General features: G+C 51.5%; 2 protein-coding genes across 2 annotated transcripts in view; one reads left to right on the forward strand and one right to left on the reverse strand.

The window, feature by feature from the left end:
• The first annotated feature begins 1634 nt into the window (after positions 1–1634).
• On the forward strand, positions 1635–3066 carry C4H16orf90 (chromosome 4 C16orf90 homolog). The gene is made up of 3 exons (XM_066278316.1): positions 1635–1680; positions 2120–2465; positions 2821–3066. The coding sequence occupies exons 1-3, from the start codon at positions 1635–1637 to the stop codon at positions 2984–2986; spliced, it is 558 nt and encodes a 185-aa protein (XP_066134413.1). The 3' UTR covers positions 2987–3066.
• Positions 3067–8032: 4966 nt separating this feature from the next.
• NAA60 (N-alpha-acetyltransferase 60, NatF catalytic subunit) overlaps positions 8033–15243 on the reverse strand; it is a 28863-nt gene continuing 21652 nt past the window's right edge. The window contains exons 2-6 of the mRNA XM_066275096.1: positions 14915–15030; positions 13406–13535; positions 10300–10396; positions 9299–9533; positions 8033–8327 (exon numbers count right to left, since the gene is read on the reverse strand). Coding sequence (XP_066131193.1) covers positions 8171–8327; positions 9299–9533; positions 10300–10396; positions 13406–13535; positions 14915–15024 — 729 coding nt within the window. The 5' untranslated portion in view covers positions 15025–15030 and the 3' untranslated portion in view covers positions 8033–8170. The remainder of the gene's footprint in view (positions 8328–9298; positions 9534–10299; positions 10397–13405; positions 13536–14914; positions 15031–15243) is intronic.

Here is a 15243-nt window from a genome sequence, read left to right on the forward strand (position 1 = left end):
TTTCTTGAGGATCTATCTAGTGATGTTAGTGGGGTATTGAAATCCCCTAGGTATTATAGTATTGCTGTGGATCTCACCCTTTAAATCCATCAAAGTCTGCTTTATATATTTAGGTGCTCCTATATTAGGTGTGTAGATATTTATAACAGTTATATCTTCCTGTTGGATTGCTCCTTTTATCATTATGTAGTGACCTTCTTTATCTCTTACTATAGTCTTTGTTTTAAAGTCCATTTTGTCTGATATAAGTATTGCTACCCCAGCTTTTTTCATTTCCATTTACATGAAATATTTTTTCCATCCTTTTATCTCCAGTCTATGTGCATCTTTTGTTTAAGTTATGTCTCTTGTAGACAGCATATCTAAGGGTCCTGTTTTCTTATCCACGCAGCTACCCTATGTCTTTTGATTAGATCATTTAATCCATTTACATTTAAGGTTATTATTGATATGTAATTGTTTATTGCCATTTTATTCTTTAAAACTGTATCCCTCTTTTGCTATATTCTTTTTCTCCTTTGATCTGTTTACAACAGGCCCCTTAGCATTTCTTGCAGCCTTGGTTTATTTGTAGTGAATTCCTTGAGGTTTTTTTTTTTTGTCTGGAAAGCTTTTTATTTCTCCTTCAATTTTAAACGATAGCCTTGCTGGATAAAGTAGTCTTGGTTGTAGGCTCTTGTTCTGAATTACTTTGAATATTTCTTGCCATTCCCTTCTGGCCTCAAGTGTTTCTGTTGAAAGTCGGAAGTCATCCTTATGGGAGCACCTTTATAGGTGATAGTCTTTTTTTCTCTAGCAGTTTTTAATATTTTCTCTTTATCATTTAGCTTTAGTATTTTAATTATGATGTGTCTTGGTATAGATTTCTTTGGGTTTCTCAATAATGGAGTTCTCTGTGCTTCTGGAACTTGTGAGATGTTTTCCTGCCTTAATTGAGGGAAGTTTTCAGCTATTATATGTTTGAACAAAGTCTCTATCCCTTGTTCTTTCTCTTCTTCTTCAGGAACTCCTATGATGCAGATGTTATTTCTCTTCATGTTGTCACAGAGCTCTCTTAGAGTTTCCTCAGACTTTTTGAAAAATTGTTTTCCAAGGTAGTAGCACCATTTAACATTCCCACCAGCAGTATATGAGAGCTCTAGTTCCTTCACATCTTTGGTACAAGACACACAATACTCTGCCATTTATTTATGGGAAATTAAACAGTTAAAAACACTGTGATTTACCCAGTCACCTCGATGCTCAAAGCACTGACCCAGGTTTCACTAAGTCTGTACTCCTAAACTTCATTTTCTACTCACAGATGAGGAAGCTGTGATCCCAAAAGGTCACTTCTGGAAGCGACTCCTCAGCCTGCAAGAGCTGTCTGTTTTGTGTGGCCTGTTCTAATCCAGAGGGACCAGGGATCTGCCTCCCCTAAGGTTCTACCCCTTTTGCTGTTCTCTTCTACCCTGTCCCTGTCCTGGGATTCATCCTCCATCAAACACAGAGGGTCCAGGAAGGCTGGAAGTCTTCACTGTGACATCACATAGCTGGTTGCCAAGGGAGACCTGCAGACTACCCTCAGGCAGAGGAGAGGAGAGCCCTGCTGCACAGAAGGCTGGGCCACTCCTCCCCCACTGCACTGGCCCTCCATGGAAGCCTTGGTCTATGCGTTTTCTGAGCTGCGTCTAAGAGAAGGTGTGGGACTGTAAGGGGAGTGACAGGAAGAGAAATGTCCTCCTGCCCTGACCTGGGCCCAAAGTCCCCAGGGTGGCCTCAGAGACATGCATGCTTGGGAGAGAGGAATGGTCACTGATCCACAGTGTGTGACCTGGACTGTGATTCCGGACCCACTGTGCATTTCTACACTAGCACCAAGATGCTTTTTCTAGAGCAGGGGGCCACAAGGTGGTGAGGCTCAGGCTTCTCAGACCTCCCTGTTAGCTAGGAGAGGAAACAAGGAGTAACATGTTGGGTCAGGGGAGGCTGACGGCAGGGGATTTAGTCAATTTGACAGACAGGTAAGCTGAAAATCAGCAGGTCAGCATGGAGTCCATCATATGAGCGTGTGACTGCATTCTCCCTGCATGGTTGCTGGGGCCCACTGGCCACATATTTTCTACTTTCCCCTCCACAGATGCAGTGAGCTGGGCCCAAAGACTCCCCAGTCACCCTGACACACCATCCAACATCTACGAGGGAGGGCTGGGGGCCCAGCAGCAGCAGTGCCCCAGTGCCCAGGGAAGCAAGCCCAAGAACTTCCGGCTGCGCCACCTCCAAGGCCTGGCACTCTATTTGCCAGGCCACATGTGGCCCACTGGCCAGTGTGAGAGCCACTGGCTGGGCCGGCTCATGACTGGGGGCTGCCTCCCATGGCCAGAGGGCATGGCCTGGCCCCTGGACCTGCCACAGGGGGCTTTGAACCCAGGTAACAGCTACTGTTCCGCCCTTCTGGAAGCTCAACTGCCCAGGGACAGCCTGGGAAGTGAGCACCTGTCTAGATGAAGCAGGAGGTAAAGACCCAGGACAAGGTTGGGTTGGAGACCCAGATGGTCCTTTTCCTACTCCCAAACCTAAAAGGTTTCTGTCCCATGTCTGCAGTTGACAAGCTCCCCACTGCTAGGCCGGGCCTCAGTTTCCCCATGTGTAAAATGAAGGGTTTGGGATAGATGAGGGTCCTTCCAAACTTGAACAATGTTTCCCTCTTCCTCCTTCCTGGATTATCTAGAGACACACCCCTCCACTCCAGGCTAGGACCCCAGGTTGTGTGTGGAGGGCACAGGATAAGATAGGCTGCTAGCCTCCCTTGGGTCCCTCTGAGTGACTCCTCTCCCCTCTTTCCTCAGCTTCCAGTTCCACCATGGGTCCAGCCAAGGGTGCCCCCTCCCAGCCTGGTACCTCTGCAGGCTTGGGGTTCAGGCCCAAGAGGTCCTGGGAAGCCTCAGAGGAGTCCATCTGTCCTTTGTGCAAGAGAACCCGCTCTGGAGCTCTGGAGAGGTTGTAGGGATCTAAGTGGGAGGGCTGGTTCTCACAGTTCAGGACAAGAGGGCAAAGATGACCCAGGAGGTGGTACAGTCAAGAGCAGAAGGGCTCAGCCCCACCAGCAGCGCTTCCAGACTGAGACACCCACAGCTGCCGAGCACCAGAGCCTGGGCCAACCTCAGGAAAACTCGAGGGGAGGGAGGAGGTCCTGAGGGAGGCATAGAAAAAAAAAGTCTGAGTATGTATGCCCTTGCAGCCTGGTCCAACTCAAGTCAACTGCTGGTACCTGGGAGGCCAGGCTAAGCAGAGTGGGGCTGACTACAGGCTGGGGAGCCTACAGGTCTAATCTCAATAAAAGCCAAAGCCTGCATGCACCTTTGTCCTCAGTCTGTCATCAGGCCAGTTCAGTTAGAGAAACAGCCCCTTGGCATCTGTTTCTGAGAGCAAGTTCCTATGTCCTTGGCCCTGTTGATATTTGGGACCAGATCATTTTTTGTGGTGGGGGCCATCATGTCTGCCGCCTCTACCCACTAGATTCAGCTAGCTCCCTTCTCCTACTTGTGACAATCAAAAGTGTCTCTAGTGTCCAATGTCACCTAGGCACAGAACCATTCCTGGTCTGTCACCGGGCCTCACTCACTGTCTGATTTCACTCCTGGCAGCCCAGGTGGGGCTAGCGCTGAGCTGCCTCTTTTGGGTGCTCCTGCGAGACCCACGTGATAATGTCAGTAACACTCTGGACACTAGGACAGCTCGGTTCCTCCAGACTCAGGGGAATACTCCCTTAGGCTCCTCCCCTGCACCTGTACATAGGTCCCTGGGACAGCAGATTCTGGAGACTTCCATCCCTGGGCCATTTGCACGTTGTTAGTATTGATGTGGCCCTGTGCAGTGGGGGAGTGAGGTTGCAGTAGGTAGACAGCAGCCTCAGAAGGACTATTGAGAGAGCAGGTGGGGAACACTGCCGGCCAACTGGTCCACAAGGTGAGTCCCATGGGGTGTCAGAAAGGGCAGGTGCCTTCTCCACTCACTCCCCCCAGAAGGTTAGGGGGACCTGAGGGACCACTGCTCAAGACAGACATTAGGGAGCTACCCCACATACCAGGCAGGCACCAGGCAGAAGTGAGACCATGACAGAAGCTGTAATACTCGGTCCTTGAAGATGGCCATACTCCCCTTCCCATTTTTTTTTTTTTTTTTTTTTGATGGAGACAAGAGAGAGGGACAGATAGGGACAGACAGGCAGGAAGGGAGAGAGGTGAGAAGCACCAATTCTTCATTGCGATACCTTAGTTGTTCACTGATTGCTTTCTCATATGTGCCTTGACTGGAGGGCTACAGCAGACCGAGTGACCCCTTGCGCGAGCCAGTGACTTTGGGCTTCAAGCCAGTGACCTTTGGGCTCAAGCTAGCGACCATGGGGTCATGTCTATGATCCCATGCTCAAGCTGGATGAGTCTGCGCTCAAGCTGGCAACCTCGGGGTCTTGAACCTGGGTCGTCCCAGTCCGACACTCAATCCACTGTGCCATCACTGGGTCAGGCCCCTTCCCACTCTTTGATGAAAAATGGAGGTTTAGAGAAGACCAGACTGCCCAGGGTTAAGATCTCAGAACACCCAGGTTGTGATGGCCTCTGCTGGGCCATATCCTGGCAGTATGGCCTGGTGTAGAGCCCTGGCCTTGACATGGGACTGGCGCTGGGCCTCCCTTTACCAATAGAATGTGATGGAAATGACATGGCATCACTTCTGCCATGAAGGAGGCCTGGAAGCTTCTAGGGTGTGTGTGTGTGTGTGTGTGTGTGTGTGTGGTGCTGGGGGGGGGGTCAGTGTCCACATGAGGAGCCCCCACATGGTAGGAAACCAACCCACCCCAGGGAAGGCCACCTCTTAGCTCCAGGCCACCTCGGGAGTGGATCCTTCAGGCAACTGAGCCCCCCTCCACGAAGCATGGAGGGCAAAGGAACCACAGCCCTGATCTTTCCTTGACGAAGGCTATCTGCTAGAGCAGCGGTTCTCAACCTGTGGGTCACGACCCCGGCGGAGTCGCCTAAAGCCATCGGAAAATACATAATGCATATCAGGTATTTACATTCCGAATCATAACTGTAGCAAAATTACAGTTATGAAGTAGCCACCAAAATTATTTTTTGGTTTGGGGTCACCTCAACATGAGGAACTGTATTGCGGGGTCATGGCATTAGAAAGGTTGAGAACCACTGTGCTAGAGCAACACGTCAGCCCCAAAGGCTACTGGCTGAGTTAGCCCCTAAACCTCCCAAAGCTTCCTTGAAAAGCACTCCATAAAGGATGAGAAGCAGAAAAGCATGGCCATGGCTTGCCGGGACAGGGAGCTAGCTGTGCAGCTCCTGGCCCCTGAACCAGCTTTCTTCACCTGTCCAATAGGGTGGCATGCACGACCCTATGTCCCCAGGGTGACCAGAAGCTCAAGAGGTTAGTGGAGCATGCAGTCCTGGGCTTGGCCAAGCCTCAGGCTCCCATGATAGGGTACCCTGGCCCAGGGTCCCTGCCTGACCACTGCATTGTCACCTACCGAGTCTTCTCTAAGCCAGAGCAGTGTCCCCAGAGGACCAGACCCAAGGCCTAGAGCTGGCCAAGGAGACTCCTGAACAAATGGGGCAGCTGCTGAGGACCTGCTGAGTTTAGAAGAACCCTGTTGTGCTTCTCAGCTCTAGAACCTCTTCCCCAGAACCGCACTACTTGGAAGGATAAATTACACAAAACGATCAGTCCTTTTAGCAGAAGCCATCTTCCAGACTTGTCAGTGACGAGCAACAAGCAGTTCTTAGACCATCCAAAGCCACTGCCCCAAGAAGGGGACAAATCCCCATAGAAATGGCCCCAGTGCAAGACAGGATGTGACCAATTACAGTGTATTTATTTGTAATGAGACACTACAATCTGTTCAACACTGGGCTGGACACTACCGTGATGAGGGGCAAGAAGGATGGGGCACGGCAAGGTCTTAGCTCAATTATAAATGTCCAAGGCAGAACCTTTTGGAAGACTCTTCCCTTATCCCAAGGGGCGGAAATAAAAATCACAGGATAACCGTTGATTCAGATTAGAGAGGACACTGAGCTGGGCCTCAGCTCAAAGCCAGCGTCAGCACAGAGTGGGGACCCGTCAGCAAGTGTGAAGTGGCCGAGGAAGGAGTGCCTTCATCTCAGGAAACCCCTCTCCCGCCACAAGGCCAGAGGGGCGGGAGATTCTGAGGGAGGGAAGGACAGCAGTCCCCGCGGCCCCCTTGCCTGGTATCCCCTCTGCCCCTCCCACTCAGGCTGGTGCACCGTGGTGATGGCCCCATGACACAGCAGCAGTGCTGGGTGCAACTCCGCCACCCTCCTTCCCTCTGGAGAGCAGTGCAGGGAGCAAGCAGCTTTGGGACACAGGGTGGAGGGGACGTCAGCAGCAAGTGATGTCCACATGCACGCTTCCTGGCACTGACACAGCCTCTCCTGCCTCTGCCCCCAGAGGCTGAGGGACCACAAGGCACATGACTGCCCCCAGCCCCAAGGCCAGGCCCTACTTGATCAACTCCATGCTCTGTCTTGGAACTGCATCTCACGGGACTGGGGGGCTGGAGGGGAGACCCCCTGGGACCCTCCCGAGTACCTGTCCTGAGCCCGGCTCCCTGTGGCAGTTCAACTAAATGGTGCATTCAGCATGTGAGGAGTAGTTCCTTGGTCTCTGGGACAGCAGGACTGCCAGCAGAGGAGTGGGGACCTTCCCATGATCTGACCACCATGTCAGAGCTCTGTGCCTGGGTGGGAGAGCTCTGTGCCTCCCCCACTCTGCCCACCACTCGCCAGCCCCTCGCAGGGACGCAGGGGCTGCGCCCCGCCTGAGGCTCTGTGGGCTGGTTCTGGACAAGGGTCTGGCATCCCCTTTATCTCACCACCCCCACTGTTCTGAGGCTCCCGTCTTTAAGGTCAAATCTATGTAGAACACTTGGGTTCCTCCCTCCCAGAAGTTCATTCTGGCTTTCGAGGAAGGAGCTAGAAGGAATGGGTAGTACAGGGGAAAGAGGCTGGTGAAGAGGTGTAGGGAAGGAGGTCCCCTCCAGTCCCCTTACTCCCAAGCAGCAGAAGAAACAGACTCCAGCGAACACTGCAGCCGGCTGGCGGCGCATGGGGCCAGGCCAGGGCAAGGGGCAGAGGTGTCCAGAGCAGGAAGGAGGGCTGGAAGAACCTGCAGGAGAGAGAAGAGGGGAGCAGGGGTGAAGGCCTTGCAGAAACATTAAGTCCTACCCTATGTCTGGCCTAGGAACCCACAGCTGGCCCAGGTCCCCCTAAGTGTGAGCCCTTTTCCAGGCCTACAGTCCCAGTCCCTTCCAGGGACCCCTGGGCTCCTCAGTCCTAGCACAAGTGAAGGCACTGAGCGTGCCAGGCCAGGTAGCCTTGGAGCATTGTGTGAGCTTGGCTCAAGCCACCAGTCTGCTCTAGGCCATGACCATGCACAAGCGGGAAAACCTGGAGTCCCCAGAACCCTTGCCCGCTCTGATGTTCTCTGAGCTCTGCGAGACCGGCCCCGGCAGCGCTCAGGATGTTCGGAAGTGGCCATGCTGGAGCAGAGCCCTCCTCGACCAGGTGCCAGCTCAGGAAGCTTGGCCATGAGCTGACACCGCCATTGGTGTTAAAGCCAACACCTGAGCAGGACCCGCGGAAGCACGCCTGAGACAGCAGAGGGGATGAGTGGCTACGGTCGGGCAGAAAGGCCTTGGTCTTTGGTACCTATCCCATTTTCGAAAGATGTGAATGCACTATTTTTAAAAAAGTCATTCAGGAAGTGAAAAGATCAAGTTCTGCCCAAGGGCTCAAGGACTCTCTGCTTTCCTCCCTCAAGTTTCTGAGAGTTGGTTAGGAACTACCTTAGCACTTAGCAAGTGCCCATCCAGAGCCCGCTGCTTTTCTTGTTGAAAGCGCCAGGCCCCCCATTTCTCAGGACCATCCTCCCACTCAGTTCTGCTCCCCTTTCCCCTCCCGCCTGCTCTGGCATACCTGGTGGAGACCGAGCACACCCGCCCCACGACGCTCCGCTTCCGAGCCCACATAGCACCGGGCCTGCAGCTGGGGCAGGCGGGCGGGCAGCTCCTCTGCAGAGCACAGCTGAGGTCAGATGGCCAGGAAGGTGGGCTCCGCAGGGCGCCGAGGGGTGGGACCTGTTGAAGGGTGCCCGGCTGGCATCACATGGTCCGGCTGTACTCAATGCCGCCCTTGGTGGAGATGCTCGACCATGGCAGAAAGCTGCAGAGCAGGCTGTGGGCCTGGCGGTAAATCCTGTGCGGGATGGAGCAGGGGCTCAGGTTTGCTAGTGCAGAGCCCAGGTGCTGGATGTAGTCCGTGGGGCTCTGTTAAGGAAGACTCCAACTCGCCTCGCCAGCCTGCACCCCTGGGGAGGCACTGTCAGCAAAGAACCGAACAGCAACCTGCAGGACTGCGTCCAGACAGCATGCCATTCTCAAGGGAGGCCAAGAGTACGCTCAGACTAAGGCTGCGGACAGGAACTAGGTGCTGTGGGGGGACCACAGCAGAAGAGCATGTGTTCTTGATCCTCCCCTAGTCTCTAGCTTCAGAGCGGCAGGGCCTCATCCCTGTGACCCAGGGGGTGGGGTGGGGGTGTCAACAATGCTAAACACAGCAGAGACCCAACTTCACACAAGCTTGGAGGCCTGTGGGCTCCTGTACCACCTTTCTCTTTCCCATTTATCTCCCTATGAAATGGATAAATCCTAGACTAATTTATTTCATCTCTCTCACACACACCCTGTAACTACTAAGAACTCTTCCAGACTCCCTCCTATCCATGACCAGAAAGAGTTGAAGAGGAGGGAGCAGAAAAGGGACACACCTCTGGGTCATGTACCCCACACTTGTTTTCTCCTCTGCCAGCTCACAGGCCCCGTGAAGGCAGGGGCTTCTGTCTGGTTTGTTCACTGTTGTAGCCCCTGCATACCAGGAACAGGAGGCTCTCAACCAATACTTACTGTATGAATGGATGGACGAATGGACAGGCAGATCTCGGGCCAGGAGGGTTAGAAATCTTCAATTACATTTTCTACTCTTAATCCTCAAACCAGACTGAAGTCTGGGGAACACTGAGTGTCAGAGCACATCTGCTTTCCCAATATCTGCAACCGGCCATCATTTTCTAATACATGCAAACCAGATCTACCCACACCATCATCTCACTGGGGAAAAATGCATCCTGTGAGCATGGCCTCGTGAATGTCATCTGAAGGCGACCATAGCTCCAACTGGTACACAGGCCCTGCTAGAAAGCCAACAGTCTCTCACCCTTCAGAAAAGGATATAGAATGGTCCAGGGAGGGTGGCCGCCATTGATATAGAGGACATAAGTGAAGCCATCTTTAAGAACCCCACGGATGGAGTAATAATAAGGGAGATAGTGGTGTTGCTTAAAGTCTCTGTTTTCATAGAAGTTTATTGCTGTGTTGTTGGTGGTGAGGACGTGCAGGTAGATGGCTTTGCAGTGGTCCTGGGCGGTGGTGGATATGTGATCCTTTAAACTCTCAAGTAAAAGAGAACCTGCAGACAAAGAGGCGACAGTCAAGCATGGCAGGCCAGGGGAGGAGGAAGCATGAGACAGATGAGGAGGTGACCTTCGCAGAGACATCTGCAGATCTCTCTGCCATTGTATCAAAGACTGGCTTCCCGTAAGCACCTGCTGACAAAGTCCTTAAATGCCACAGCCGGATGAGACCTGCTCGCTGCAGACCACTGGGTGTGCAGGACCACGGGTCCGGGCTGTGCAGTTCCCTCCCAGGGGCTGTACCCACAAGCAGAGACACACTAACCATTCAGACAACAAAAAGTGTAAACCTAAGCCCAGGGAACTGTGGAACGGGCAGATGTGGGTTACAGGGAAGACTGTTGTTCACTGGCTGTGTGGCTGGGTGGGATGAGAATCTGGAGAGATGTGGGTGGCGCAGCACCTCGGATGTGGTAAGCATCGAACGCATGGCAGCTAGGACTGTTTCTTCAATTACAGTTTCTACTCTTAATCAAAATACCTTGTGTTTTGATTGCAGCAGATGTATAAGAAGGGCCCACTGTGTACTGAGGACCTCTGGGAACTGTTAGTAAGCTGACCTTGTCAGATTTGGGAGCGAGGCCATAGCAGAAAAGACCTGGTAATGTGTGGAAAGAGCATGAGCTCAACTGAAGGTCAGTGGAGGGGGTGGGGACGAGACAGAGGGAGACTGGTGAGCAAGAGTCATCAGGCTGCAGGAAGTGATTGGACATGGGTGGGTGGGGTATGTGTGCCAAAATGCATGAGCTCAGCCGCCCTTACCTATGCCGTGCTTTCTGAATTCCTTCACTACTCCCAGGCTTAGGATGTATGCAACCTGTGTGTCAACAGAGAAGTTGGAGGCTAGAATATCTCCATCCTAAAGAAAAAGTCAGAAATAAAGTCAGGTTCACAGCTGAAGCACTGGTCCCCTGTAGACACATCTCACGTGCTGACTCTTTAGGCCACAGCACCTGAGGGCACTCCGGGGCAGGGACAGAACAGAGATAATGGAGAGTCACCCCTGCCCCTGGAAACAAGAGGGTGTGGGCCTTTCTGCTAAAAACTGCGAAAATAAGAACACTCACAAAAAGTCACTTCTCTTTGGAATGGATGGTAGACCACACAAGGAAGGACACTGAGGCCAGACCAGTGAAGCTGTGACGGCAGAAAGGAACGACTATGCTGTGTGGGCACTAAGTGGTACCCACTTACTGACACACCAAGAGATCAAACAGCCAGACAAACACAAAATCTGAACATTTTAACTAAAGGATCCAGCACTGCCCCCAGTGGTCTTGGGAGTAAAGAGGATGGGGAGTTTGGGTGGCCCTTCTGCTGTCCACACCAGGCAGAGGGACACGCCACGGCCCGCACCCCTTGTGTCTCTTGGTTCCAGAGATGGAATTCTGAACTGAGAGAGTCGTGAATTTGACCACCATGAGGTTCTGATAGTCTTCCAACTGAAAAGAAGGATATTTGATGGATTCTTTCCCAGGGGAAGGACGCCTGGTGACTTGCCCTCTCTGGTCCCCATCCACTTTCACTGAGTAGTAGCTCCTGTGTGCCTGGCATAGGTTGGCACGTCCCTGTCCCTGCGCCCACTCTCCTGGCCCGGCCCCAGCACTCCACACCAGTCTCAGGAGGTAAGGCAGGCACTTTGTTCGCCAGCTAATGTCTTCTACGGGCCCTGCTTTCTTTCCCCACTGTTGCATTCATTCAGCTTAAGAGCAGGATCTGAGACAGTGCCAGAGTGCAAAGGCTCCCCCCTCCTGATCCCCAGAAAGTAGAAGGAAACAGTCCCAATCTCTGCCCTCAAGGGAAAACCCACACATTCAAATGAGCACAGAGATCCTGGCCAGTGGTTCAGTGGACAGAGTGTTGGCTGGGCATATGGACATCCTGGGTTCAATTCCTGGTTAGGGCACACAAGAGAAGCGACCATCTGCTTCTCTTCCCGTCCCTCTCCCCCTTCTCTCTCTCTTCCCCTCCTGTAGCCAGGGGCTCAAGGGTCGGTCCCAGCACTGAGGATGGCTCTGTTGGTCCGAGCATCAGCTTTTGGTGCTAAAAAATAGCTCGACTGATTTGAGCATCAGCCCCAGACGGGGTTGCCGGATGGATCCTGGTCAGGGTGCATGTGGGAGTCTGTCTCACTATCTCCCCTCCTCTTAAAAACAAACAAAAAAACAAAGGAGCACAGAGATCTAATAATTGTGTGTGGGGCTGGACAGTTGCCAGGAGTACACAGGAAGAGCTTCACAGAGTGGGCTTTAGGGAACAAGTCAGGGGAGAGGAGGGTGGGCAGTTTGTCCCAAGAAAGAGGAAAAAAATATATTGATGCTTGCTGAAAACACTGCTGTTTCTTTGTTGTTTTGCTGTATTTTGGCACTGAAAAATGGAAGAAAAAAACTCAGAAGAAATCTAGGATAGAAAAGTTACTCTTAAAAGAAACCAACTTTGCCAGAATCTAACTACAGATAAAATAGGGTGGACTTGAGTGGGTTGGATCTTTAAAAAAGAGAAAGATCCTTCTCACACTTTTAAAGGAAGAGCCTCAAACCAAACAGCTAGAAGCAGCTGCCAGTAATTGGTAGGTTTTCCCCCTCACTGGAGTCAATACCCACATGGTAAACGCTCCTTAGTTGCTAAGATGACCAAAAATCATTAGGCAGAATCTTGACCCACCTCAACCACATTTTGTGGTTGTGACCATGACCTCACATTTTATGTTTAGAGCAGGACTTGCTAACCTGGGGTCCACAGGCTCTTCAGGATTCTTAGATAGATCTTGGAGGGGGTCTATGAAGCTGAACAAAAAAAAAAGTTATATTTTTGCCTGACCAGGCAGTGGTGCAGTGAATAGAGAATCGGCCTGAGACGCTGAAAACCCAGGTTCAAAACCCCAAGGTCATGGCTTGAGTATGGGCTCACCAGCTTGAGTATCGGGTTGCCAGCTTGAGCACGGGGTCACTGGCTTGAGTGTGGGATCATACACATGACCCCATGGTTGCTGGCTTGAAGCCCAAGGTCACTGGCTTGAGCCCAAGATCACTGGCTTGAGCAAGAGGTCACTGGTTTGTCTGGAGTCCCCTAGTCAAGGCACATATCAGAAAGCAATTAATGAACAACTAAGGTGCCGCAATGAAGAATTGATGCTTCTCATCTCTCTCCCTTCCTATCTGTCCTGTCTGTTGATCTCTAAAAAAAAAAGAGAAAAGCCTGACCAGGTGGTGGCGCAGTGGATAGAGCATTGAACTGGGATGCGGAAGGACCCAGGTTCGAGACCCCGGGGTGCCAGCTTGAGCAAAAAGCTCACCAGCTTGGACCCAAGGTCACTGGCTCGAGCGGGGGGTTACTAGGTCTGCTGAAGGCCCATGGTCAAGGCACATATGAGAAAGCAATCAATGAACAACTAAGGTGTCGCAACGAAAAACTGATGATTGATGTTTCTCATCTCTCTCCATTCCTGTCTGTCTGTCCCTATCTATCCCTCTATCTGACTCTCTCTCTGTCCCTGTTAAAAAAAAAAAAGTATCTATCTCTTTATTTTCACTAATCTCTAACTGAAACAGCATTTCCCTCAAGAGAGCATAGCAGTATCAGCAGTTTCTGTGACACTGCCTCCAAGACAAATCAGTCTCTAATAACTCTGCAGATTATCGGTGGACCATTTATGCCCCTCCCAAATTCAAAACGACAGTCATTAGAAAGAAGCCTGTGGTTAGAACTTGTTCCTTAATGCACATATGACTGTATCCATACACACAGAAAGAAACCAGCTGGGTACTAGTCTCCATGTGGTCGGGGCTCCTAAGAGCAAGGGCCAGACAGCAGGCAGCATGACTCTGTCCCCAGGCCCCGCAGCCCCGCCATCACCGCACATACTTACCTCCTTGTGTATCTTGGTCCTACTTTTTATTTCGGCTACTATCATTCCTACAATGGTACCCCTGTAGGTTGCGGCAAGGGAAAAGAACTTCTTGTTGGAGGTGATCTCACGATACCATGAGTCTGGGTACCTGAGGAGAACAAACTCAGGTGAAACTGCAAAAGGCCAAGTTCAAGCAACACTGTGCTCCAGACAGTGGACCCACAGGGGACTCAAGGCTACTCTGTCTACTGCTCCAGGTTGACAGGGAGCCTGCCCAGCACTCAGTCTCCATCAAAGTGTATCACTCTCAGGGAATCATCTTCTTAAAGCAGCGATCTGTCCAGACAGGATGGGGTATTTCTGATGGGAAAATTTCACAAGATGTAGAAGTAAGAGGGGGAAAACTTCCCATGACATGATCTCCATGAGAGCAGTGCCTGCAGGGGCAGTTAGAACAGTTCAGATTCAAAGCCCTTGGGGGCCCCACGGGAACAAGGAAGAGAACATTTTATGCTAAACCCTATGATGCAGGTGACTCAGCCCCAGATGAGACTCACATGAGGGGGACAGGGCACTCGGGACTTTTAGGTCACCTGGGGAATAACCAGGGAGCTTAGACGCCTTTCTTGAGACTAAGAGCTGGAAGAGGCTGTCAGACCCTGCACTGTGTGCAGACAGTGATGAGGGGCTCTGCTCGGGTTGGCCTGCAGAGGTCACTAATCACCACCAGAGGGCTCTATGGGGCCTGGATGGCCGGAGCTCCCCTCCTGGTCACAGTGAAACCTGAGGTTAAGACTCCTAGAAATATGACTGTTTAGCAGGATCTTGTTTATTTTTATTTTTTTAAAGTTTGCACCTCTTTTTCCCACAACAAGTAATATATACTATGTGCATATTACAAAAAAAATGTAGGGAATATAGACAAGCAAATTGAGAAAAGCTACTAATAGTCAACCCCCCAAACTACCAAAAACACTGCTAAATAAATGGTATATATCTTACAGGCTTCTCCCCTGTGCATGCTTTAAATAAAAGTGGAACTGTGCTACATACCATTTCCTAATCTGTTTTTTCATTTAATATCTCACTAAAACAAACAAACAAACTCTCCTCGTCAAGTAGAGTTCTAGGAGTTTTCCCTGACTGAATAATACTGCATTTTTGCATGCACATACCCTAATATGTGTCACTAATTCCTTAGTGTTAAAATACTTAAGTTGCTTCTCAATTTCCTGATTTATAAGTAGCAATGAATCAAACATGTCTGTACTTCAGGGTTCTCAGCAAAGCCCTTTTGGGGAGCTCTTCACATCAGGCACACAGTGAGGCAGAAAAGGGTCCGATGGTCACCAGAGAGCAGGGCATCTGACAAGCAGAGTAACTCGTGGTCACTAGCACCATGGCCCCTGCAGGTCATCCTCATGTCTGCATACGCTGCCAGCTTCAGCCGCTCCGTGGGCATCTCCCCACCTGCTCCCCTACCCTTTCACTCTGCAGCAGGGGGGCAGAGGACGCCAGTGCACTTACTCGATGGGGAACCAGTCTCCGCACAGATGCTTCACGGTGTCTATGTCATCGTGGCAGAGGAGGCGCAGGCTGACCTCGCTGAGGGCACTGGATGGCACCACCTCTGTCATTCACACCTGCAGAGAGGGAGGTGGCATCAGGAAGGCAGCCGACCGCCCCTGCCCAAACCTCTCCACCAGCTCCGACACCGCCAGGGCACATTTACTTCCCACTGGCCTGGGAGGCAGGGAAGATTGGGTGGCAGTCCCCTCGGAAACCGCAGGGAGGGTTTCTATCCCTACAATAACCCCCTGCAACAGGCGTCACCGTCACCCCCCACACTGCAGACG

The sequence above is a fragment of the Saccopteryx bilineata genome, chromosome 4, assembly GCF_036850765.1.
Source record: "Saccopteryx bilineata isolate mSacBil1 chromosome 4, mSacBil1_pri_phased_curated, whole genome shotgun sequence".
Taxonomy (NCBI): domain Eukaryota; kingdom Metazoa; phylum Chordata; class Mammalia; order Chiroptera; family Emballonuridae; genus Saccopteryx; species Saccopteryx bilineata.

What these genes read in the sequence shown, in the direction of transcription:
- C4H16orf90 (XM_066278316.1), top strand. Translation starts at nt 1,635, where the DNA reads ATGGAAGCCTTGGTCTATGCGTTTTCTGAGCTGCGTCTAAGAGAAG. An exon ending in TGAGCTGCGTCTAAGAGAAG is followed by an intron (nt 1,681 to 2,119) that starts GTGTGGGACTGT and finishes TCCCCTCCACAG; the next exon opens with ATGCAGTGAGCTGGGCCCAA. An exon ending in CTGCCCAGGGACAGCCTGGG is followed by an intron (nt 2,466 to 2,820) that starts AAGTGAGCACCT and finishes CCTCTCCCCTCT; the next exon opens with TTCCTCAGCTTCCAGTTCCA.